Source organism: Rhipicephalus microplus, chromosome 2 (assembly GCF_043290135.1).
Source record: "Rhipicephalus microplus isolate Deutch F79 chromosome 2, USDA_Rmic, whole genome shotgun sequence".
Lineage (NCBI taxonomy): Eukaryota > Metazoa > Arthropoda > Arachnida > Ixodida > Ixodidae > Rhipicephalus > Rhipicephalus microplus.
In genome coordinates, this window is record NC_134701.1 from 187,865,368 (window position 1) to 187,890,849 (window position 25,482).

Genomic DNA, 25,482 nt, shown 5'->3' on the forward strand with positions numbered 1-25,482 from the left:
AACGAAGACTCGTCTACTTAGGGAGTTTTATTGGCCCAATTGTTTCAAGGATACCGAGAGGTATGTGCAATCCTGCGATGTGTGCCAAAGAATAGGCAAAGCACACGACCAGCAGAAAGCGCCCTTAAAGTTGGTGCCACTCATTAGCGAACCTTTCCGCCGCCTTGTCGTGGACGTTGTGGGCCCCCTGCCTGTGACAAAGTCAGGGTACCGCTACATCTTAACCTTGATATGTCCTGCCACAAAATTCCCGGAGGCGGTTCCCTTGAAGGAGCAAGCGCATTCCGATTGAGTTACGACAGCCCGGGTTTTTTATTTTGTTATGTCATTCCGTGTATCTTTTCGTTTTGGATTTTTTTTTAACCTTTACTGCATGGTGAACCTGTTACTTAGTCTGCCTGCCACGGCCAGACGTTGAGAAAGGGATATAATTTGTTAGTTGAGTTTCCCGACCTTCTCACTTCTCACTCGCCATTTGCCTCAAGGCTATGCGACTTGCGGCTTGAGTGCAATTTATTTAAGGTAAATTCTTCAAAACTTTAGGAGCGTTGCCATATTGCTTTGTTTGGGGACGTTCCAGGCAACGTTCTAGTGTGGCTGCTTTTATGCCGACAACGGGCTAAGAGTTCAGTAGCCTGGCATATCTCGGGAGGGGTGGTGTACCGCCTTGTCGCTGCTTGGGTACTGTGCGGATTTGATCACTAATGTCAGTCCCAGCCTTCAACCTGCGGGGGCCCCTTCGACGGAGAGTACTACTTACGGACCTGCTGACCCCACTTGAGCGAGAGAGAAAACCTGAGCCGCAGCCGTTCCAGAGCTGCTGCGCTGCCAGGCCTCTTCAAGGTGCAGCGTTGGGCTGCCCATCTACGAGTCCTTTTTCCCGGCGGCGGACGAGCTGTTGTGATCGGCCCCCATGTCTGGGCGCCGCTTGGACGCGTGGAATGGTTCCGGCTTCGCAGCGCGTCCTGAGACGTCCAGAATCGGCAACAACACAGCAGTAGTACTGCGAATTCCTTGGAGTCGTCGGCTCGTCTTGCCAAAAAGCCCTTTGGGCACGCACGACCGACAGATTACCGGGGGGGGGGGGGCTGTTCGCTGTCTGGGCTGCCTAGAAGGAGTGGTCATTGCTTGGGTCGTCAACATTCAGCGGACAATGAGCCGAGCGCTTTGTATTCATCTTCGGGGACATTCCTCACGTTCCATGGCGCCTTTCCCGAGCGATGTTTCCTCGAAGAGTCATCTCGGCGGGTCCGACTCCCCGTTCTCGCACTGTGCCAGTGGTGTCGTGTATTGTGTGTGTTACACCCTCGCCGGGCAGCGAACTGGGCGGGCCTCTCCTCCCTTCCCAGGTTGGGAAGGAGGCGGTGTGACTTTCTCTCTTTGGGGGCATAAAAACGCGAGCGCAGGACGCTCGGAAAGAGAGCTTCCTTCCATCATCTAGTATGATGCTTACTCCATGTAACACGCTACCTTCAACATCATGTAAAATAGTGTAAATAAATCGTTCAAGTTATCAGCTCCGGCTCCTCGGCCCGTCTTCGCCCTGACCCTTGGATGGCTCAAGGCCCGACAAATTCCCCCAGTCACAACAGGGCACTGACATAAAATATGTTCAATTGTTTCGTCATTGTCGCAATGGTCGCATGTAGCGCTGTCTCTCATTCCGATGCGGCAGGCAAAAGCGTTCGTGAAAGACACCCCAAGCCACATACGGCAGAGAAGGGTCGTCTCGGATCGGGGTAGGCCAGATGGAATAGTAAGTCGTAGGCATGGGTCCAGGCGGTGAAGACGGGTGTGGAGAAAACCGGGCGTATTCCGCATAGACCTTGCGACATCCTGCGCAAGCGTATTAATCTTTGCTGCTGCGTCGCTTCTTGATAGTGGAATGGGTTCCATCACTCCATTTTCGTGAGCATTCTTAGCTGCATTGTCGGCATGCTCGTTACCGATGATGCCGCAATGTCCTGGTAACCACTGAAAAGATATGTCATGTCCTTCGTCTATTAGGTGATGGTACAGTTGTCGTATTTCGAGCGCCAATTGATCTTGAGGTCCACGACGTAGAGTATTGTGTAGACATTGGAGAGCTGGTTTCGAATCAGTAAAAATGCTCCATTTTTGTGGTGTCTCTTGGTCAATCCTGCGGAGTGCGCTGCGGAGTGCCGCGAGCTCCACGGCTGTCGATGTCGTCTTGTGTGACGTTCTGAACTGGATGGTTTCGGCTCTTGCTGGGAAGATCACAGCTCCTGCAGATCCTCCAACAGTTGTCGAGCCATCCGTGTAAAGTTTGACATGATCTCTGTATTCTTCGTGTAGCATGAGTAGAATCATCTGCTTTAAAGCTGGCGCCGAGAGCTCCGCCTTCTTGCGAATCCCCGGCACTGTCAAGCGCAGTTTTGGTCGGTCCAAGCACCAAGGAGGTGTTAGTATCCGTTCCGGAGGTGTGTAGACTGTTGGAAGGCACTCACGGAAAGTCAATACTCTCTTACAGAAGGAGGCACTCGGTCGATCTTCTGGAAGCGAAGCTAGGTGGTGGGCAGGGGCGCGAGCAAGGTGTCTAATATGAGCTCTAAGCACCTCCAAAGTAATGTGCACTGTGGCCGGATGATCTTTGGCGATTGCGATGGTTTCCGCTGTTGATGTACAGCGTGGTAATCCAAGACAAACTCTGAGTGCCTGGCCCTGGGCGTTTTCTATTGTGCGTATACTGCTTTTGCAAGCGTTCGTCAGAACCGGCAAGCTATACCGCAGGTACCCCAGAAACAGCGTTTTGTACAAATGCAACATCGCGTGCACTGATGTGCCCCACGTTTTGCCTCCGAGGAACTTGAAAAGTTGTGCGATGGCCGTTAGGCGCTTCTTTAGAGTGGCCACATGGGGACTCCAGCAGAGATTTCGATCGATCGTGACCCCCAAAAACCTGTGGGTCCTGGCGTAGCAGACACTGTGTCCATTGATGGCGATGGGATATGACGTCATTGCCTTCCGCGTGAACGCGACCAGCGCCGATTTCTCAGGAGAAATCTCGAGGCCTTGTTCTCTAAGGTACGCCGATATTGAATTCGCTGCTTTCTGGAGTCTCGCACGTACCTGAGGACGTGTTACACCTGATGTCCAGGCACAAATATCATCTGCATAGAGAGATATCTGCACGGAATCTGGTATGCGTTCAACGAGACCGATCAGAACCAGGTTGAACAGTGTGGGGCTCAATACACCACCTTGAGGAACACCACGGTGTGTATAATGTTCAGAAGTCGGCCCATCATCAGTTTGCATAAACAATGATCTCATATGTAGGTAGCATTGGATCCAGCGGTACACTCGCCCACCCAAACCAACTGACTCGAGGGCGTCAAGTATGGCTTCGTGAGAAACATTGTCATATGCTCCTTTGACATCTAAAAATAGTGCGACAGATAACCGTCTGCTCATTTTCTGGTGTATAAAAAAAAATTGTACTCAAATTATAAAAAAATAATTTGAGTACAAACATACGGAACATTCACTCACCCACACACCCAGGCACCAAACACTTACAGCGCCCACAAAGGAGCTTGACGTGTACTAGACAGCTCCACTGTATCATATAAACAAATGCACTGTAAGCGTTGTTATGAATGCTATACTGCACTCATGTGATCCGGTGAAGAAGCTATAGTGATTTCAATGTCTTGTGTCTATGACACACGAACGGACACGCCACTTCAACGAACCCCGCTGCACGCGTTTACGCGATTCGCAGATATGCTAACAAAGAGAGAACGAAACAGAGAAACTATTTCATCGCGAATAAAGAAAGAAGAAATGAAGAACGGCAATCTGACGATATAAACTTCGCGGAGAGCAGCGCACTCGGCACGCCGCTTCTTTCGTTTCCCCATTTTGGCCGCAAACGAGCGAATCATAGCGTTCCCCTCCGCCATCCATCCATTCATGATGGCAGCGAGAGCAAGCACCCCCGGGGGCAGACGCAGACACGTTGGCCCTGCCGCGACGCCCGTCTCGTATCCCTCCGCAAGGCAGGCACACACACAAGCGCGCACGTGCATCCCATCTCGAGGAATAGATGTGGAGGAGGGAATGGAAATACCACCGCTCTCGTATCTCTTCCCGGCACGGCGAATTCTCCCCCGGGGCAGCTCGGCGGGCGGCGGACGCAAAGCGTTAATCCGCTCCTGTCTTTAGCAGCGCGGAAAATTGGTTGCGATGTGGCGCCAGCCCGACCCAGCGCGGTGAGGGCGCAGGAATGAGGGAAAGAGGGTCCGGAGTCCATGCAAGGGAGGGCTGCCACCGCGGCAGGTTCTCCCTGGACGCCGACGACAGCGCGTCTTGCGGCGGCGCATGACTGCAGTTTTCCCTGCTCGTTTCGTTGGCCGAGAAAGAGAGCTCGTTCGTTCGGCGGGGGCAGCCGTGGCAGGCGCTGCTCGTCATCCGATGCCTGCCCTGGCATGCGCCTGCCCTCCTCTCATCTATCCGCAGCGTTCCGTCTCGCTCTGTAGTTGCGCGCAGTGTTAGCGACGGCTTGAATGCGAGACGTCGAGTGTGTCCGCCCACCGCGAAAAAGAAATCTTCAATTAGATTCAGTAAAGCTGTAAGTTAGACTTTACGCCCTTACGCAAACGCATTGAGAATGAAAAATCCTGCTTGGACTATGTTCAAGTTCTTTTCGTAAAAGGTACTTAAAGGGGGTGCCTTGGCTCGCCCAACATTTTTTTCTTTGTATAATGCACTGTTCAAAAAACAGTACCCGGTTTATCTAGACTTGTATGAATCGTCTCATCTGCTGTCTCTGAAAAACATATAGGTTGGCAGCCATTCCTGTAATCATCGCGTCGAAAGCGTCGCACTGCATAGAATTTAGTATGCGCATCTGTATTAGGAAGCGTTTGCCGGTGTTTGACTTCAGCCTCCCCGAACATTGCGAAGTGATTTGCCAAGTTCGAGGTGAGACCTGGACAATTGACGCTACGAAAAAGCTCACTATCTACGCTGAAACTGCAGATTCGTATAAAGTTATTGCAAAGAGAAAAAAAAAGTGGTAGTGCTCAGATTACGTTAAAGGGGCTTCAACGGCAAAACACACCTGTCGTGCACGTAAGTGTTCATTGAGAAAAAAAAAGACAGAACGTTGACCGGGAAAGCTACCGGTTGTATTTCGACACGATCTAGAACCAAATCCCCAAATTGCGGATGCATGAAAATGAAGGCGGTGTTCCTGGTCATGGCGATCAAGATTGTTCACACATGCATTGTTTTGAAGTGCGCCCACTGGGTGAACTCTGATTAGCTTTTGAGCTGTGCCAACACACCAGAGGGCACTAGGCCCTTAAGACGCGCTGTACTCAATTATCAGGGTCCGCAGCTTATGCGCGGGTTCCGAGGGCGCCCGGAGCGACCGCCGCACCCTTGCACACTGTGCCGTGGTGCTCCCGCGATGCTTAAGTCCAGGCCGCAGTATAATAGGCCGAGTTCGCGAAACAGAGTCGAGCTCGTGTCCCCGACCGACTCATAACGCGGAGCATAAACTATAAGCTTTTCCCCCTCCGCATAACTGCGAGCGTCGAGACCTGGCGCCTTGCGTTGCGGAGATAGTCGAGGATTTAAATCGGCAGTGCGCTCTCTCTCTCTCTCTCTCTCTCTCGAGTGTGCGTGTGTGTGGGTGTGTGTTTGGCATTGCCTACGAGACCGTAGGTAGGAGGGGGGTTGTTTATGACAAGCTGGCTCTCAGTTCGTAACAAGTTTTTTCTCCTCGTTAGCGCGACTCGGGAGGGGCGGATTTCGGGGGCAGTTGCGTTTCGAGGAAAACGGCTCGGTCGCGCGTGTGGAGATTGATCGGGCGAGTCGCCCCCGGGTCTTGTTAGGACTGCCGGAGCAAAACGCCGCTTAAATTGTCGCAACGGTCGCTGAGGTGCGCGCGCACGTCTCCAACGGACGGCGAGCTGCAGTGATAACTCTATCGATGCTTATGATTGATAGCAACAACGCAGTGTATCTCTATACAGCGAGCGAGCTCCCGCAGGGGTTCGATGAGCATTGCATACGGAACTATAGATAACTCATTCGTTTCGAAAAGGATATATTTTAAAAGTATTTTACGTACACACATGCAAATATACAAAAGGAACCGCGAACTGATCAAGCTAAATTGTATGGCGCTTTACAGGTCGCACCAACACCGCGATCCTTAGTCGATCCCGAATTCGGTTTTGCTGTTGCCGTGCAAGTGATTGACAGGCCTGTGCCGCAAAATGTATGGGATGAGCTCGATTATCGTCTGGACGGGTGGAGTGTCACCAAAGTCGCGCAATTGAACATTTGTAGAGGGGGGGGGAGGGGGAGGGGGGCGTGTACACATGGGGATTTCGTAGTTCTTTTGGTACCACCGTACATATATACGCATGCATAGGCGTGCGCGGGGTTCCCGTTAGGGGGAGAGGAGGGGGCCCAAAGGGTAATTTTAGTGCTCCATTCTCATTAAGTCAATGAATGGAGCCCACTTTTGCGCTCCCCTTAAGTGACTATTGAGAATGGCCGACGCCCCTGCCCCCCCCCCCCCCTTCCCCGTGCACACGCCTGTGTGTGTGTGTCTAATACTTTTGAAAATATAGTTTTTTTGGAATACAAAGAATTATTTATGATAGTCCTATATAGTGTTCATCGCGTCGCGGAACGGACGAGCTTGCACGATGTTGCATTCAATGATGCACAGAATTTCTATAAATGTAAACGATTACAGGAGAAAATCCTGGGAATATGGGTGTTTAACTAGCCTGAAAGTACAATAATATGATACTTGTTGGGGCTTTGTGTCCAAAAGGCATGACACGACTGGGAGGGACGCCGGGGTCTGCAAATTTCGGCCACCTGAGGTTTATAGCTGGCGCCTAAAATGAATACTCTGCCTACGACCGACGTGGCGCTCAAACATGGACGTCCGGGACATTATATGGGCAATTTTGCCTAAACATCATCCAGCTGACTTGATTACGGGCTTGTGCCTCTGTTATAAGATATTGCGCAACAGGCGCAGTGGTTCGCAAGGTTCACAAACGTGGCCGATATAGTATAGCAACGTGAAAAGTATATATACGATTCGCCAATTACTCCCGTTCGTATAAGAATCACCACGCCACGGCGCTGTAATGTAGATAGCTGAGACTTCGAAACTACTCGCGAATGAGTTTCCAATAGTATATCGGTTGGCGGGCTTAAATGACTCATGAGCTGTGTTTAAAACAAATTGTGTTTAAAAAGAGCTTAACAATTTAGAGTATTTACTCTGCTATTAGATATCGTTTGTTCTGTTTAGAACAAATGGTGGATGATTTAAACTATACAATGTACTTTTTCCAAGGGAGAGCATTAGGTTGTCCAGGCTTAAAAGAGGATCGAGAGAGGGAATCTAATACAATCCCGGAAATTATTAGTTAGAATTGACAGACAATTATGCCAAGGAAAGTATAGGGAACATTATTAGAAGTAATTGTCATGTAAATGCGAAGAAAGAAAACTGCAGATGAAAAGACAACTTGCTGTGGGCAAGAACCGAAGCTGTGACCTTCGAAAGACGCGTTCGATAATATCCCCTGTACTTTTCTCGGCATAATTGTCTGTCATTCTCACAAATATTGTTTCTAACAAATAGCACGAGCCCTTTTAAGTGTGTTCAGAAAAAGTGGTTAACGCTATCGAGTATACTTGGTACTCTACTATGGCAGTGCATAGAGCCGTCCCGTGGGCCTCACTGTGTGCGATTAGAAACAGGGGTTAACGATGTTGAGTACTTGGTATACTCTACTATGGGAGAGCATACTCAGCATAGATCCGTTCCGTAGTGTACGACATGTGCCCCATTAATGCGACATATACACTGTCTGTTTAGAAAAAGTAGTTAACGATTTGGAGTACCTAGTACTGCATGCTATGAGAGAGCTAAGAGTCATGCCGTAGACCTCTTTACTGAGCTCGCGACACTGTGTGGTCAGAAAAAGTGTTTAACAATTTAGTGTACTTGGTACTCTACTATGAGAGAGCACAAGGCCGTCCCTCGGGCCTCACATCATAATTACTTGACCTGGTTTAGAAAAAGTTTATTAACAGCATGTACAAAACACGAAGGCTTCATACCATTCCAGTAACAGGGCACATACACTTGGGGGGGGGGGGGGGGGTTAGAAAAAGTGGGTAACGATTTAGAGTACCAGGTACTCTACTATGGGAGAGCTTACGCCGTCCCTACACTGACAAACTAGCTTTTCTACGAACATACACTTGACCTACACTCGGATCAGGTGATCTATGTTCTCATAATACCGACAACGTTGGGAAGGGCTGTTCATGGGACTTCCTTTTCTGCCCTTCACTATAGTACTGGTTTCCGCGAAGCACAAGGGAGTTCAAAACGCAAACTTATTAACACATCATAGATCTGTTCTCCCCAAATCGCGTTACTATAAGTGAACCTCTTAACTCTATATTCACATTTTGCGCAAATGTGATATATTTTTAATGCAACAAGTTGATACGTATCTCATTATATTTGTTCTAAGTAGTTGGACGCTGTAAATTTTTTGTGAGCAAAAAAATTCTATCATAACCACGACGGACAAATTATATATATATATATATATATATATATATATATATATATATATATATATATATATATATATATATATATATATATATATATATATGGTCATGAAACTCCCGCGTCACTCACCGCACTTTCCGCGCCACAGCGCTGGCGTTGCTAGAGGGGCAAGCCAATGACAGGTGAAAACGTGCAATCCCGCGACAAGAGACTGCCGGATTTTCGTTCGACTCAAAGAATGCTCGCGTGCGTGAAAAACATTTGGACACCAGTGACATTGTACGTGCGGACGTGTGCACAGTGAACGGAGCCATCGTTTCGGTGCCCCGAGAACGACCGAGACTGGTGGAAGACGTCGTACCCATGATTTTCGAAGGTTTCCCTTCTTACCTTTCCAAACCAAAACAGCGTTCAAGTGCAACGAAGTGCCCACCTCTAAAAAGGCCGCGAGAGTTTCCTCCGCATTGTGATGCGACAGTCGCGAATGCAGAAGTTTCCAGTGCAGCCGACGAAGAAATCGATGGCACAAAGCTTGCACAAAGCTTGCAAGTATCCCATCCACTCATAATACGCTAACCAAATTGGTTCCTTCCCTTATAAATTTTGCGCTTTCTCACTCTTTGCAGATGTTGTGAGAACTGAGAATCGCCATCAGTATACGTTGATGCAAGGTGTCAAACAGAGGTTACCGTTTCTTCAGCATCGCAGCTGCAGAGAGTGAAGGCCCAAATTCGCAGCGTGAAGCACCAGCTTCAATCATGCCAGCGGAAACTCTTTTCAGTGATTTTCGTTGTGTCGTTCACTCCATCTCCCAACTTTCAATCACAGTTTATGAAATGCAGATTTCATAAACTGTGATTGAAAGTTTACTGTGATTGAAACTATGATTGAAATTATAGGATATCGCTGTCGCGTTCAACATGCTAAAAGCGAAGCTTAGAGATCCCTCTTTTTTTTTTACCTCTCTCGCGTGTATATATAGAGAGAGGTCTTGATTATTCACACTGCGCTTTCACAATGCAGATGAAGCATGGAAGACAACTTTCCGTTGGCAAATTCTCTTGATGTTGAGAGTCAGTCCACAGTTTAAAAGAATAGACTATATATGCTCGTTTGCCTTGCCCTCAAAATATGCTAACTTATGACCATGCGGCCCGCAGGCACTCTTGAGTTTTCTTTTTTTCTTTGCGTTTGTCTGCCCATGACAGTGACCCAATGTTACTATATAGCCGAAGGTTCTGGTGACATATGTAATTGTTACACGGACGACGACAGATCTAGTGGGGCATGATGTCTTCTGCATGTCAACCCACATTCAGGATAATCACGTGTTCTCATCGCTGCCATGGTAAGCGTTACCTAGACACTTAAAAGCATTAGCATAACCGCATAACAATGTCTCACGGACATCCGCTGAGATTGCCGCCTTGCCGTCATTTACCCTTTCTTCGTACATAGAACCGTTTTTGTAGGCATAAAGGAAATGAGACAGAGCAGATTCGCCTACTATAGCCATTGCGCGAGGATTGCATTGTGAGTAAGGGGCGTTATAATTACATGCAAGACGGCTCCGTTTACGCAACCATGCCACCGTCTCGTGACAGAGCGTCGATTGCGCAATCGGCTCATCGTTTGGCGATCATTTTCGCGACGAAACCGGTTTGCAAACTCAGCATGGCCAATGCATCATCATCTGCCCCGGCGGACGTGTCCGGGCCTATGCACTTTGAATCGGATGCCGCTGGAGATTCGATGCGTCAAGTCGAAAGTATCCGTGTTTGTGCAAGGAATTTTGCCGATTCTCCGTACAAGTGTCTCCCTCACGAACACTGGATACTTTACAAGCTAAAGGAGAACGATAAAGTAAGCGATGCATTCGTACTCGAGTGAAGACGCAGGGCCCGTACTTGTGAAAATATTGCACGCGATGTGGATTTGTTCTCATATGAAAAAAAAAAATTCTAGCGAACTCTTGTAATCAACTCCTCCACCCCACACCTGCGCGCGCGGGGAGAGGGTTGATCACACACACACACACACACACACACACACACACACACACACACACACACACACACACACACACACACAAACACACACACACACACACACACACACACACACACACACACACACACACACACACACACACACACACACACACACACACACACACACACACACACACACACACACACGCACACACACACACACACACACACACACACACACAAACACACACACACACACGACACTATACAGAAAGGATATCCTGAAAGTTAATTCATTATGCACACAACGATGGCGTGACTCTTTACTATCTTTCTTTTTTACAGCACAGCTGTTTTGGTCAAAGTTGGCCATGTGTCGCAAATGAAATATTATGATCATGATTGACCGCCACGTGTTCAGTGACCGCCTAATTAACTTAAGCATTTGGTACAAATGGTTAACAAGTAAACCGGAAAATGTCACACAGCTCTGCTAGACCCTTGACTGATTTAGCACAAGCTACGTTATTTTTTTAGAACGAGAACGCTATAATACGTCACGCCTGCCCAGGTATAGTGTACTAGAATATACTATAGTCAAGATCATCGCGTCGCATTGACCTTGAGACACCGGGACGCAAGTGTCGCAGGAATGACGTCCCGCCAAGTGATTCGCTGCGGAGACGCGTTGCATCTGCGTTCCCTCGAAGTGTCAACACTGCAGTACCGTATAACCGGACAAAGGTTTAATGAAACATTCTGTGCGTTAATACCTTTCGCCTGAAATGGCTCAGTTTACAAGGGTTAAGCATCAACTATTTTTTTAAGCAAGCCTTGATCTAGGGCATAGTGACACTGTAAAGGAGGCTGCCTTGCATGTCTTCAGTGGTCGAGGCAAAGACGAAAATATGGTCGTGCTTTTTGGCGCCGTATGCAAACTTCCGCACGGCGTTCGCTGCCCGACTTGCAGTGGGACACCTTTGATCAAAAACATCGTTCTGTATAGATAAGTGCAGTCTAGAAGGTCACGGCAACGCTTCGACAGGAAAGCCAGGATCGGGGCGAGCCAGTAACGCTTTTCTGAAGTCATTGTCTAGACGTATCAGGGTCTCAACTGTTATCTCACTGTCGGCGTCGTTGGACTTACGTACTGTTTTACCTAAACGAAGAGATCAAAAGCGGTGCGAGAAAGAGGGACACCACGCGAGTCTCACAGCATTCTCTACCCCCACACTCAGAATCGATGTTTTTTGGCCTCGTTGAGTCCCGTTTTCTGTACAGCACAAGGTTCCAGATCTCCCTCGATGACGTACATCCGTTCCCGGCGACTGCGCAGGTCTCCTCCATCAACCGGGTGCTGCGCAACCTGGCGGCGCAAAAGGAGCAGCAGCAGGCGGCCGTGCAGGGCGTGTACGACAAGCTTCGCGTGCTGAGCGGTGCCTCCCCGCTGACCTCAGCGGCCGCGTGCTGGGGCCCCTGGCAGCCCGCGCAGCCGACGCCCACGCAACCACAGGGTCCGCTGGCAGCGGCTGTGGCGGCGGCCGCTGCAGCCTCGACCACGCTGCACGCGGTGCAGAGCAACAAAGCCATGGGTGAGTGTCGCCTTGGCGTCCATTTTGCCGGTGGAACATTTAAAAACTCCCAAGCGTTTCCCCGAGGGTGAACATGGTTAAGTGCGAATGCACGGGGTGATGTTATGAGGGGGAGTAAAGTTAAAATCCGTTGGCGACGTTGATATCGGTGTCAGTAACGCGCCTTATATCCAGATGGTAGCGTTGCCTCCGGGACATCCATCGCGTGACCCGCTCTCGACGGGAGACTGAGAGAGAAGGCGGGCGCGCGAGAGAGAGGGGTGCGCGCGCAGCTGCAGCGAGCGAGGAGAGCGGAGGAGCGAGCGAAGGGCGAGGGGGACTATCAGCGTCGCGTCCGTGGCTTATTCGGTTGAGCGTCGCGCTGCGGCCCGCGAAGTCCTCTTTCTTTTAAAGATAGAGAGAAGACTGCGGACGCCGCCGACGGCGGTGGATGGTTTGGGGTCGCTTATAAAGTGTATTCACACTTAAAAGGCGAAAGCCTTCAATACTCACGATGAAACAAGCGCAAAAACACACACACTCAGAGAGGAGACAGACAAGCGCTTACTAGCAACTGTGTCCTCTCTGAGTGTGTGTATTTTTGCGCTTGTTTCATCATGAACCTAATTACCAACACGCTGAACTGACAGTCATCCTTTAATGACGTATCAAACGCGAAAATTGACCGTCGATGGCAAGACGAGTGCTGAAACAAAAACTACCTCCACGGGATGACCTAAACACATGACGCCATCGCGACGTCGGTACGACGCATCGCGACGTCACAAATCAACATTTGTGACGTCACCATGACGTCAGGACGACGTTATCGCGTGACATCGTTGCTTTGTGAAAGGCGCGCCAATCAAGGAGACAGCGCTGATCCACGTAAATTGCAGAGATCTTGCAATGTCCCTGGTCTTTAGGGCAGCTTCAAAACCACGTTAGGTGCAAATAACCTTCGGAGGTTGCCGGGAGAGAAAGAATACGTCGACTGAGAAGAAGAAGGCTTTCGGCTACGTGTCATGTGATTGCGTATGGGACCTTGTGAGTTACTGCTCACGATTGATTGATTGATTGATTGATTGATTGATATGGGAAGTTTAACGTCCCATAACCGTCATATGATTATGAGAGACGCCATAGTGGAGGGCTCCGGATATTTAGACCACCGGAGGTTCTTTAATGTGCACCCGAATCTGAGCACACAGGCCTACAGCATTTCCGCCTCCGTCGGAAATGCAGCCACCGCAGACGGGATTCGATCCCGCGACCTGCAGGTCAGCAGCCGAGTATTTTAGCCACTAGACCACTGAGGCAGGTCTTACTGCTCACGAATGTGTACCGTATCTGCAGTTTACACGCTGCACACCACGGAAAGGTACGGTGTACTCACACACCGGCGCGAAATGCTGAATGGAAACGGTTTTTGCGGGAACAGATCGTCTGCGCGCTCTTCGTGCCTGCACCCTGTTTTTTCCCGCGCTAACGCGCCGATATGGCTGACACGCCTGAGTGAAAAGTGGAAAGGTATAGTCCTAAAGGTTACGCTAAAATGATAAACCTAAAGGGGCATACATGCATACGATATAGCTATCGAGATGAATAGGTGTCACAATTCCTCACTAGTCTGTGCCAATAATGCTATTTTTTCAGCAATACTTAAACGAACCGTAGTTGTATTGGAATGGGTGTATGCTCAAGAACAAGAGCAGCGCAGAAGCGACGAATGAGTTGAACAGAAGTAGACAACGCATTCTATTGTCCCGTGTGTTTAGTTTTTCTTTAGTGCCCCTGTCGCTACAAGTATGACCTTTTTCTCACGCTAAAGGCGATTGGGCAACCCTGTATGCTCTCTCTCTGTCGCTTTCGCTCTAAATCTAATTATCTCTAAACAAAATGATCGAAGACGCTGTTAAATATAACCACTGTTTATAGACCTTAAGAAGCTATCGGATTAGCAAGGAACAGTATTATTGCTTCTGCAGCAGCTAAAGTGAATTGGCACTCTAATTCGGACGACTTCTATAGAAAGTTGTCTTTTGTCGCTAAAAACACCCGAACAAAGTACTTAGCGCGTGAAAAAGTTTGCTATGATTTTTTTTTTTTCAATGAATGAGGAGCGTTTCTCAGGACCCAATAAAATTCTCTGTTGGTTTGTCTGTCTGGCAGCTTCACCCAGACAAAGTTAACGAAAAAGATGAATAAATAACAACAAAAGCAACAACTATAATACCAACTTAAGCGTTACTGTTCAAGCCTTCTATGAATGGCTTAAAAAGATGGGAACTACATGTAAGGATTACAACTTTGCCCTCAAAGGAAACCTGGGGCGAAGTCGAGAATGGGTTCGCCCTTTTGACGGTTTTTAAGACCTCCGCTATAGAGACTAACACGTCTGTGCCGTATTTACAGCCGTCTTCGGAAGAATTATACGGTAGGTCGTCGATCGAGAGGGAATACGCAGGTCGTTTCCGGTTTGACCGTTTCGAGGCGTTGTGGGCTTTTTTTTTTCTTTCTTGATAAGCAGCATGGTCACTTCGAGGCGAACTTATGGGAGCCTCACAAAGTTGGCTTCGAATGTTTCGGATGTGCCCGAATTTCATTGTAGAGGAAAAAAGAAAAGAAAGCAGAAAGAAATAGCGAGAGCCTTTTCGAAACCATAATCCGGGAAAGTAGTTCTTTTTTTTTTCTTGTTTTAAAAGCACTTTAAAACGAAAAAAAAAAAGCAGCCGTACATGGTCAAAAAGGCTTTCCATGTAATGCGACTTAACCGCATCTGTATGCATTGTAGAAGCAAAAAAAAAAAAGTGGCCGCTGTGGGGTGACCATTGATGTCGCCGAAACTGAGGACCCTATTCGGATAACGTATACAAGAACTCACGCCGAATTCGTGGCAGCTTTCAGTACTGAGGGAGAATATACTTGCTTGGTTCACTGCACATACGCGTATACACGATCGACGCATGTATACGCAAACACAAGCGCACGAACAGGCGCCAAGATTTGAAAGCGAAACTGTTTAGCAAATCTTGTTCTTGTTTACCTTCTCTTGTGGCTCATGCCCACTGTGGAGAATTGGCCAATAATGATTGATTTACACGTGGGGTTTAACGTCCCAAACCCCCATATGATTATGAGAGACGCCGTATAGTGGAGGGCTCCGGAAATTAGGCACTAGACCACCGCGTTGGGGGCAATAATCGATTGATCTTGTGAAGTATTATTCGATATTAGAGTGATAGAAGTTATGAGATGAAGATGTTACGTATTTTAAAATAGTTTCTTGTTCACCCCGTATCAAAGAACTATCGCCATCATAAACGGGTATGCGCAACGGAAATTGCACAACTCGCCTCAGGCCCGCTAAAAATGACGGCAACAGTTTTGGCCCACAAAACGGGTGTGTGCCAACGAAACTTAAGCGGCATATCAGAAGAAAAAAAAAACTATCACCATAAACGGCTGTGTGCCACAAAAACTGGGTAAAGCCCACTACGCTCAACTAGAAAGGAAGCAGGCACTTGTTAGCCCAACGAATGGCTGCGAAGAGACGGTGGCTAGCCGAAGACCCCGAGTACGTTGAACGAGAGATTATGGAACGGGAAATGCTTTCCTCTTCTTTTTATTCATATTACACCATCCCTGTGTTGACCTGTTGAGGTGTCATCGTAAGGATAGACAGTTACGAGCGGCACTTTTCTTTTCCTTTTTATAACCACTTAGAGCAACGGCGGTCGACAAGAAGACCCTGACGCGATGGAAGGCGTACACGTAAACGAGGACGCGCCCGTGCCGTGTCTGTGGTTTAACGCGAACCTCTCTGCGCCGAGAATCGACGTAGAAACAACCTAACATCAACCTATAGCTAAAGCCTAGCAACGATCCTACAGAAGCAACCAGAAAAGCCTTCAAAGTCGCCAGTTTCGCTGTTTCGTTCGCCTAGGTGAATCAGTGGCCATTGGTTCCTCGGCTGCTGACCCGATGGTTCCAGGTTCGATCCCGAGTTCGCTTCCGGGTTCGGGTTCTGTTCCGGGTTCGATGCCGGCCACGTCAGTCGAATTTCGATGGAGGTGACATGGACGAGGTCTAAGTGCTCTGCGGTGTCAGTGCACGATAAAGAACGCCAGGTGGACAATATTTCCGGCGCCCTCCTTAAGGACGCCTGTCATAATCATATCGGGCTTTTGAATGTTAAACCCTAGATATTAGTATTGTTAGTTTCGCTCTTTAATTGCTTGCGCTGCTTAGTGCAATCTTCATTAATTAAAAAAAAGTGTGCAGTAACAATTTCTTTTTCATGCATCACTGGCTGGACCGTGAGTGTGAGATATTATGGTAACACGCAGCATACCATATCTCGCTCCGCCGCAGTGGTGTAGTGGCTAAGGTACTCGGCTGCTGACCCGCAGGTCGCGGGATCGAATCCCGGCTGCGGCGGCTGCATTTCCAATGGAGGCGGAAATGTTGTAGGCCTGTGTGCTTAGATTTAAGCGTACGTTAGGGAACCACAGGTGGTCTAAATTTCCGGAGCCCTCCACTACGGCGTCTCTCATAATCATATGGTGGTTTTGGGACGGTAAACCCTACATATCAATCAATCAATCAATCAATCAGCCTAACATGTCTTTGAAATGAGCGTATTGTTTTAAACTTACAACGCGTTACCGCAATTAATATGGCTAAATTCTATATAGCGTGCGACCCGCGCAATAAGAAAGCGTTAAATAAACTCGGGTAGTCAAGATTAATCTTTAGTCCCCATTCATTACGCTGTGACTCTTAACCACGTTGTATAAATTGGGCACGTGTGGTCCATGAGTTTTCGCAAAGGCGCAGAGTGGCGCACCGTGGTGCATGAGCCCTCTCGAGCGCTGGCTCACTCCACGATACGCTCAACACTTAACCTCGTCGCCCTTGCGCAATTGCACGGGAAGCGGCTTCACTTTGAGCTCCGCTATGTGCTCCATGTGGAAACGCGCACCTGAGACAGACACATGCGCGCGTGCGCGATTGACCTCGCTTGTGTATACGCGCCACCCTTGATGGCCCGAAAGGCGGTGCAGGACACACGCGGAGCAGCGCTCGGATAATAAAGCCGCGGTCTGAGCGCTTGACTGTGCGCCGCGGGGTTACACATAAATGTCACTCAAGCGTATACACAAGGACGTTTTATTCTCAAATCACGAGTGTGCTTCCAGCTTCGCCTACCCTGGCTCCTAACAAAACAAAATGTCCCGCGTACTTTTCAAAGAGAAACCACAGTCCCCGTGCCACATTCGAAAGCCCGTCGTTTAAACCGCTCTCTCGGGGAGAAGTTATAAAAACGCAGAATAAGACTGAGAAAAGAATTCTTCTCGCGTAGCCGCCGTCTTCTTCACTTCGCAAGGTGCGCACAAATGTTCTCAGCGGGACGCCATTGCGGCTCCCCTGCGTTCGGGGACGCCCTTTATACCTCGAATCGAGGCACGTATAAAGTGTGCTGCCGAGACGCTCCGCGAGCACTTATGAAAGCGCTCTTTTTCGGGACGGACGCTGAAAGCTTCGCGGCTGCGTCAATTTTGGCAGGACGCGTGATTCAAATATGTTCGCGAGACACCCACTGCACGTGCGCGGACGCCTTGTCAGCGTGTGTGCACATACAGCACCTCGATGGTTTGCCGTCGAGGGGTGACAGTCTCGCCGTGGAAATCCGCGGGGTGGAAGACGCAGTGCGTTCGTCGGAAACGTCAGAGCCGCGCTGCCACTGAGTATTGGGAGATGGGGAGTAAACGGGAAAGGGGAGGGTGGGGTAGGAGACGGCGGACCACATGACAACGGCTGGACGACGAAGACGGCGCGAAATGAATACAGAGAGAGAGAGAAAAGGAAACGTTGTGCAGTACACAAACAGATTAAAAGAGAGTCTCGGCGCGTCTTTCTCCTGCCTTTATTCGGAGGACTGTCCTCCGTGCTCGGATCAGACGAGGGAGAACAAACGCGCCGTTGGAGGTCGCCTCTGACCCGCTTTGTGCGGCTGTTTGCTTTCCCGTGTTCGGGACGTGCGTGCGCCAGTGTGCGCGGCTCCCACGGAAGGTGACGCGCAGGCGATGAAAGCAGACAGCGTCGTTGGGCTCCTTCCGCCATGCGTCGCCACTCCGGGTGGCCCGTCCGTCAGAAAACGGGACGCACCCTCGTCAAAATCCCCGCGCTCCTCCGGTCCCTGAGTTGTATTTCGTGCCCGCAGATCGGAGACACCACAACCCACCTGTCAACAACGTGCGCCATGCCTACGCACAGCTCGCTTGTGCGTCGTTATTTGTGGGTATATATATGCGAGCGGACAGATATAGAAAACTGTATATTCAGAGACGCGAGAGTTATGGCCGAGTCGATGTTATCCGCACTGTCGATTACGTGGACACGCATTCCCCCCCCCCCCCCCCCCCCTCAAAAAAAGGAGTCAGTCGATCGTATACTAGTATATACCTATGAGTATTACAAGGCATGACGAAAGGGGGATGACGACTGTTTGAACGCGAGGTAAAGAAGCGCATATCCACTCGAGCGTGGACAAAGCATACAACTAAGCGAACGCAAACAACTTTCTGCTTTGTCCCTATACGATTGTTATTCTGTGGTTCTTGTCTATGGTAACTCTCCAGTCATTTATTCTGCTCTCCGAGTATTCCCTCTAATATTCCTTGACACTCACGGAATAACTCGAGATGTCACCCTCCAACACTCGAGATGGCCAATCTTTATTATATTTGTTAGATAGCATGACGTCGCCAGGAGCAGTTACGATAGGGACACTGTTTCTTTCACCGTGAAGATTATGCCGTTACTATATACACCGGCAAGCAACGTAAGAGTATACGGTATGGCATAATGAAATACCGTAGTTTTACTTGCTTCTGTTTAGCATGTTTTTTTTAAGACGATACTCTTTCTTCCTTCGACGAAAAAATTTGGGTCTGTCTGTGTACATTTGCTTATTTGTCCGCCCTTACGATACCTCAAACGGCACCAAATGGTCAACACCCCATCCGCAGCACCCACCAATATTGCTCGAGGTTTAGCGTTCATACTTGTGCGATTGTCAATTAAAAAGCAATTATTGCGCATATCTTTGGCGCCACAACAACGCTTCGATGTTTTGTATGTCTGCCTTTATACTAGAAGAGGCACACACAAGTAAGTCTAAAGAATGTAGCGTTTATCGTGCTGCGCTGACAGTGCAACGCGATGCTCAAAAAGGTGTTCCCAACGCTTTGCTACGACGTCTCGGTGGTGGCACCTGCCCGTCGCTTTGCGTTCTACACCTTATCACCTCCGAAACTGGCGCGCATCTTTCTCCGCGGGCTGCATGCCTTCGTTTTCGAAGATAACTGCCAGATGGCGCTTGTGTCTAACGTGCCTCGATGCGCTCGTTCGCCTCCGCTACACGCTCGAGGCACTCTAACGCAGCGCCTCCAGAATACCATTCACCGATTTTCTTGCGCAGAACATCAAATAAACGTTTTGTTCACTCTTTCCAGACGCAGGACTATCGTCTTTCGACGGAATTTGCGTTGTAACATGCAGATTTGGAACCAAATTTTTTTTCATGCCATTCTCCCATTTGTCTTGCAGTAATTTTCTTCGTGCATTTTTTTTCTATATTTCATCGGCACTGTGCATGCCATTTGTACACTTGAGTGTTTTTTCTCCGTGCCGTATGGATACCTTTCCATTTCTGGGCGTGAACTGTGGAATGTGTTAAAACTGCACTCGCGGCGCATTATATGTGGACTCATGTACACAGGTTCCAAAAAATGCTACTTGTCTTTAAACAATTTTAGATAAAGGTACTGAAGCTTCGGTGAGCTCTGGTTATCATGGTTAACAGTGTCTCGTTTTCCCTCTCTTCCAGCTTTCCACAATGTGCCTGTGTATACTTTAAAATAAATTTAGCCTTATCTTCGCCATTTCCGGGGCTGTTTATACGTTATCGAAACACTTAGCACTCCGTTTACATTTTTCGGTTTCGACTTCAAGCACATTTTGGGAAGCGGCCAAAAAATATATCCGTGAGAACATGACGCGAAACTCACTGAGATAGCTTTTACTTCAAGTATGAGAACCTACACACCGGCAAAAGAATAAACACAAAGAAGTGACCCAAGTTACGCTCATGTATATACGTGCACGGGCACAGAAGGCACTCACGGAAAACAAACCAGGTGAATGAAGGCCTCCGAAATCTCGGGCGCGGGGAGACAGGAAAGCGATAGGCGCGATAACCTCGCATTGAGTTTCGCCGCTGGCCGTCCTCGCTGTCAAAAGTCGTGGTCATCAAGCCATTCGAGCGGAGACGAAGGTGCGGTGGTCCCTTGGCCTCGGAGGCTGTAAAACGAGGACGTGTCACGTAGAGTGCATTGACGTGAGTCGACGATGATAATGAGCAAAACAAAAAGAGAGAGGTGGGGAAACGCTGATATCAGAGTTGAGTAGCGTGTTTCATTGTTTTTTTAATTACTTATAAATAAGGGGATGCTTTTCAGGTTAGAAATGCCAGGTATCATCTGCTGGAAATCAGTCTTTCTGTACCCGAAAAAGAAGAGATATCTCACCAGCAAGTTTCTGGTTCAACTTACGCTTTATACTAACACAAACTACGCTATCAAAAGAACGAAGTTAAATGACATTTTTTGTTGGTATAAGGTTGGAATAATTTCATGTAAATTCAGCAAAATTCATTTTTTAAGCTTGCTTACAAATTCGTAGCTAACAAACGTCTCTGACGAAACAAAAGTAAGATATCGCATGCCAGTGTCTAGCCCGATTGACGCAGTCTGCTACACAGTATATACGCTGTCGAATAAGTGAACTTAAATACAATTTTTATTTGTATATGTTGGAATTGCCTTGCGTATATTCAACGCTAGTCATGCGTGACCACTAGATCAAAACTACACTCTTAATCAGGTCCTGGTGAATGCTGGCTATAACCAGGAAACCAGACGAAAATTGTCTGGTTTTCAGTCTATATCTAGCACCTTAAGCGGGACCTGAAGTTGTCGCGTTCTGTAGCGGTGACTGTATGGACAGCGAACTTTAAGCGATGCGCGCCCCCTAGTATCGGCAAGATGAGCCTCTACGCGAGTTGCGCCGACTGTGTACAGCTCAGTACACCGCCGCTTCCCCTCCTCTCCTCGCCTCGCTTTTCTGTCCCCCTATAAAGACATCGCAGAGCGCTAGTTCAGTGGTGCGCATCCGTGGCTCCCTTATCGAAGAAAGGAGGCGGGCGAGTATACGACGTCGCCAACTCTCACTCTCCTCCGCATCGCCGATGAGAGAGTGGCGTGGCTCGGCGGTTTTTCTCCTCCCGGGCGGCACCGCCGATAAGAGACGCGCAGCCACCGAGGCCGTGTCGTGTGTGTGTGCAGTGAGGGGCTCGCTCAACTCGCGCCGCGGTCGCAGTGGTCGGGCCGAGTTTTGGCTCGGCTAGCCGCGTTTGGTTGCCGCCGCACGCAGCCGGAGGATCGGCCCGCGAGATTGGGCCAAAGGACGCGCAGCTCTCCTGGGCCGCGCTGGAGCGGAACGAGCCGATAACGCCCGTTTCCTACGCATCTTTCTCTCTCTCTCTCTCTCTGCAGTATATATGTGCTCTCTCTCTCTCTCTCTATCTGCAGTATATACGTGTGCCCTTCCTTCTCGATGTTTGGGGTCTAGCTTGTACGTGCTGGAACTCTGTAACAGGGTGTCTGTGCTTCTGTGTTCTTCTACTCCGTGTGCAGTTGGCTGTTGTAGCGGTGTGCTAGTCGCTGTTGCGGTTGCCGCCGTGTCGCCACGGGTGCAATCGCTGGAAGCGGGCCTACGCCGCAGTGCAGCGGTGCATGAGCCGAAGCACGGGCCTGAGAATTGGCTTTTATTGTATTGTGCACTATACGGGGTTTTGTGCAAGACATAAAGTGCACCACCTAAAGCCACACATGCAGGCTGCCAACATTTTGCAGGCGCGCAACATTCGCTTACGTACACGCAACTCACAAGATATGTCTTGTAGGGTGCATTATCAAGACGAATGACGTGTATGAAGACGTGAGCTCGTATAGTTAAAGTCTAAACGAGAAGTTCAGTGGACGATAAAGGCTAGAAGTAATAAGAAGTCGCTCTACAAATAATATAGCTGGAGGGAATGCTCTGACAACAAAACTTCTATTTTTCTGAACGGCGAGTATGATTCCTCTTACTGAAATATTGGTTACGTTAATATTCGTTTTTAGTTCACCAAATCACGTTAATTATTTAATACGAGAATTATTTTTAATAACGGTAACTGGAAGGCGTCAGTCAGCGACCGGTAAAGTCACATAGCGGGAGCATTAGAAAAGCGGGATTATATTGTGTTCTAGAATCGTGCGGAGCTGAATTAAGTGTTTAATGTTGGTTTTTAGCAGCTTCGTTAGCACCCAAGGCAGTATGAGCAATTACTAATTACCTCAAAAAGTGTCATGTCTGACAAAACAGCTGTGCAATATATAGAAGGGTGCTCGTCTCCATAAGACCTAAGTATTGTTCATTCAAAAATTCACATGCATGGTCCTATATGCATTCACCTAAAACCCCTCGAAGGTGTCAGTCATCTTCTTTTTCCCGTCAGCCATTCAACCGATGCTTCCCCGCCACTCTTCGAAAGCTTCCTGCACACAACGTGGTTTCGCACTGCCTCCAAGATCAGAAGCCTGGCTTTGCATTGTCTCCGTCCACCTTCGAGCGGTCTACAACGTCACGTGAAGTCCTAATGACGTCACAAATACGGCTATCTGTGGTGTCACTGTGATCTCATATGGTGGCGTCATCTCGTGGGGATTTTTTGCATGACTCGTGCCCGCCGTCGCGACGTGTGACACCGACGGTCAAATTTCACGTTGGGTGGGCCATATAAAGCTTTCGCCTTAATAAACGTGCGGGCGCATTCGTCCACAGTTATGCAGCGCATCAGAAAAGGGGGTTTAGTTCCTGCTTAATTTTCAGCTTTTCGGCGCTTAAAAGGTTGAGTTGAGCCTTAATTAACTTGTCATTTTTTATTTCTTCTTCAAAATAGTGGCGTATTCTCATTCGGCATGCCGTTCTCATTTTGTGGATTTCTTCAATAATTAGTTGTTTCTTCTTTGGTTGCATTTGTTTATTTGTCTCACTGCTAATTTACCGGAATTGTTCGTAAGCACGTCAGGAGGCTTAAGGGGATCTCTGAAACGGTGTCTATAAACTATCCTGAAAGTAAGTTCGCGGCAACTACGGACGGGATTGGCAGGTTGTATGTACATGTATATTCTATTATGTTAGATATCGTTGAGCACTCCTCTGCGTAACCGCTTAGATGTTAGCTTCTTCACACGCACAAACCACGTTTTCCATTCCTTCGTTTTGACTTCATCGTGAGCAACCTTTCGAAACATTGTTCTCATTTTGTTGCAAGTTTTGTTGCCTTATACGCCTTATGTATATCGCAACGAAAGTTCATGGCTACAGTTTCTGCAAAGCGATTGCTATCCGTACGACCGTCCATTGCGTTTTTGCTCAACCTCAGCAATAGATGTTAAACCATTGTTTGCGCTTAACTTATCGAAGTAGCTTCCGTAGCTGTAATAATACATGAACGACAATCTGGCTATGCAATTTTAATAATTAGAGACCCCGAAGAGCAACGGCACACAAAGCATGCCACACTTTGTGTCGCAAGCAGTTTCACAAACAAGCCGGGAGAACCGGCGGATATAGTGGTTTTAATCGCAAATTCAAAGTGTGTTCGCCCTTCGCTTAAACTGGGAATTCACTGCAAAGTATATGTAGGGAACGGATGGTTATTGGGTGACGGCTAGGAGTCGTAGAATAAATGAACGAGCTTCTTCCTCTTTCCTATAATGCAGCTGAGCTGGACCCGGAGTCCCAAGAGAGCGGCGATGACGATGCGGCGGCGCGTTTGCGGCTCAAGCGCAAACTTCAGCGGAACCGAACCTCTTTTTCCATGGAACAGATAGAGGCGCTAGAAAAAGGTGAGCCACAATTTACATTGAAAGGATATTTAGGTCAATTGAGATTGTTTGTGTCCTTGTATCCTATTATATTACTTTAGTATGCACTGTAGCATAGAAAGCTGGGCCATTGTAGCATGTTGTGGTAAATCATGAAACCGACGAAGATGCAGTAGAACTGCAAGAACACGAACAAGCGCTTTATATTTCAATATATTTCTTGAACACAGTGCTCTGACCAGCTGTAACACAGTGCTCGTCCGTGTCCCTTTTGCTTTAGTAAGTCTTCGTCATTCTCGTGCTATATACCAAACATGCCAGTTTAGTGCGACCACAGCCCTTCAATTTAGTTTGTGGCAGTTAGTACACCTTTGTTGTCTGTTTGCGGATACGAACTGCGTCAACCGTAGTAAGTGCCTACTTGCGTTAATCAGTATTTTAAACATTCGCTTTTAGCGTGCGTTCAGCATTGAATGAAATAAAGCCACTGAGAATTTGCAAATGTAAGTCAACTTGATGCAAACCACGAAGAAAAATATAAAAAAAACTGCAGTCGTGAGAAATATTCGTTTTCAAACTCGCAGAAAAGTACAGAGCAGCTCTACTTGTTTTCATTTCGCTTTTTTTAACGAATGAACCTCGGAGTTTAAGAATGTCACGTAACCTCATGTAGTTTCGGAGGCCATGCCGAAACAAGGGCGTGGTCTCCGAGACCTGAACCACCAGGGGCCATAGCGATCCGAACTGCTCGAAATATTTCAATGAATACAAATACTAATTTTTAATAATAATCCTAACACTTGCTTGGTCCTTATATTGAGTCAGTTTAAGCTCCGATATCACATGCATTTAATATGACTTGAAACACAACCATTGGTTTTTGTTTTTTTTTTAGAATATGAATATTCTTAAAACCGAAGCCAAGTGCTGGACCGGATATGTTTGGAAGAGGAACAAGTGCCACTCGGTGCTCGTACCAAACACACAACACACACAAAAAGATAATTAAAGAACGAAGGACACAAGCTATACATATCACGCCCACTTTTTTTTCATTATTGATATGAGGTGAGGATATGTTGGCGCACAAATAAGGCGCCGGATACTCCTTACTTCTCGAAGGCGTCCAGAACACCACACAATAAACACACAAACCGCAAGACATGAAAAAAATGACACATAAACACACATATACACGAAACGTTCTCACAGTAAACTCAAAACACGAATGATGCGTTCCATATGCATTAATCAGGTCCAGCTTAAACTACTGGATATAGCCAGGAACCCAGACATTTCTGGTGTGGTCTCCTGGATATAGC

At 48.1% G+C, this 25,482-nt stretch overlaps 2 protein-coding genes across 2 annotated transcripts in view; one reads left to right on the forward strand and one right to left on the reverse strand.

The window, feature by feature from the left end:
• LOC119169646 (uncharacterized) overlaps window positions 1–25,482 on the reverse strand; it is a 375,903-nt gene that overhangs the window by 185,488 nt on the left and 164,933 nt on the right. The window lies entirely within an intron of this gene.
• Window positions 1–25,482, forward strand: part of LOC119169645 (paired box protein Pax-6) — a 59,294-nt gene that overhangs the window by 28,989 nt on the left and 4,823 nt on the right. The window contains 2 exon segments of the mRNA XM_075882716.1: window positions 11,924–12,179; window positions 24,056–24,181. Coding sequence (XP_075738831.1) covers window positions 11,924–12,179; window positions 24,056–24,181 — 382 coding nt within the window.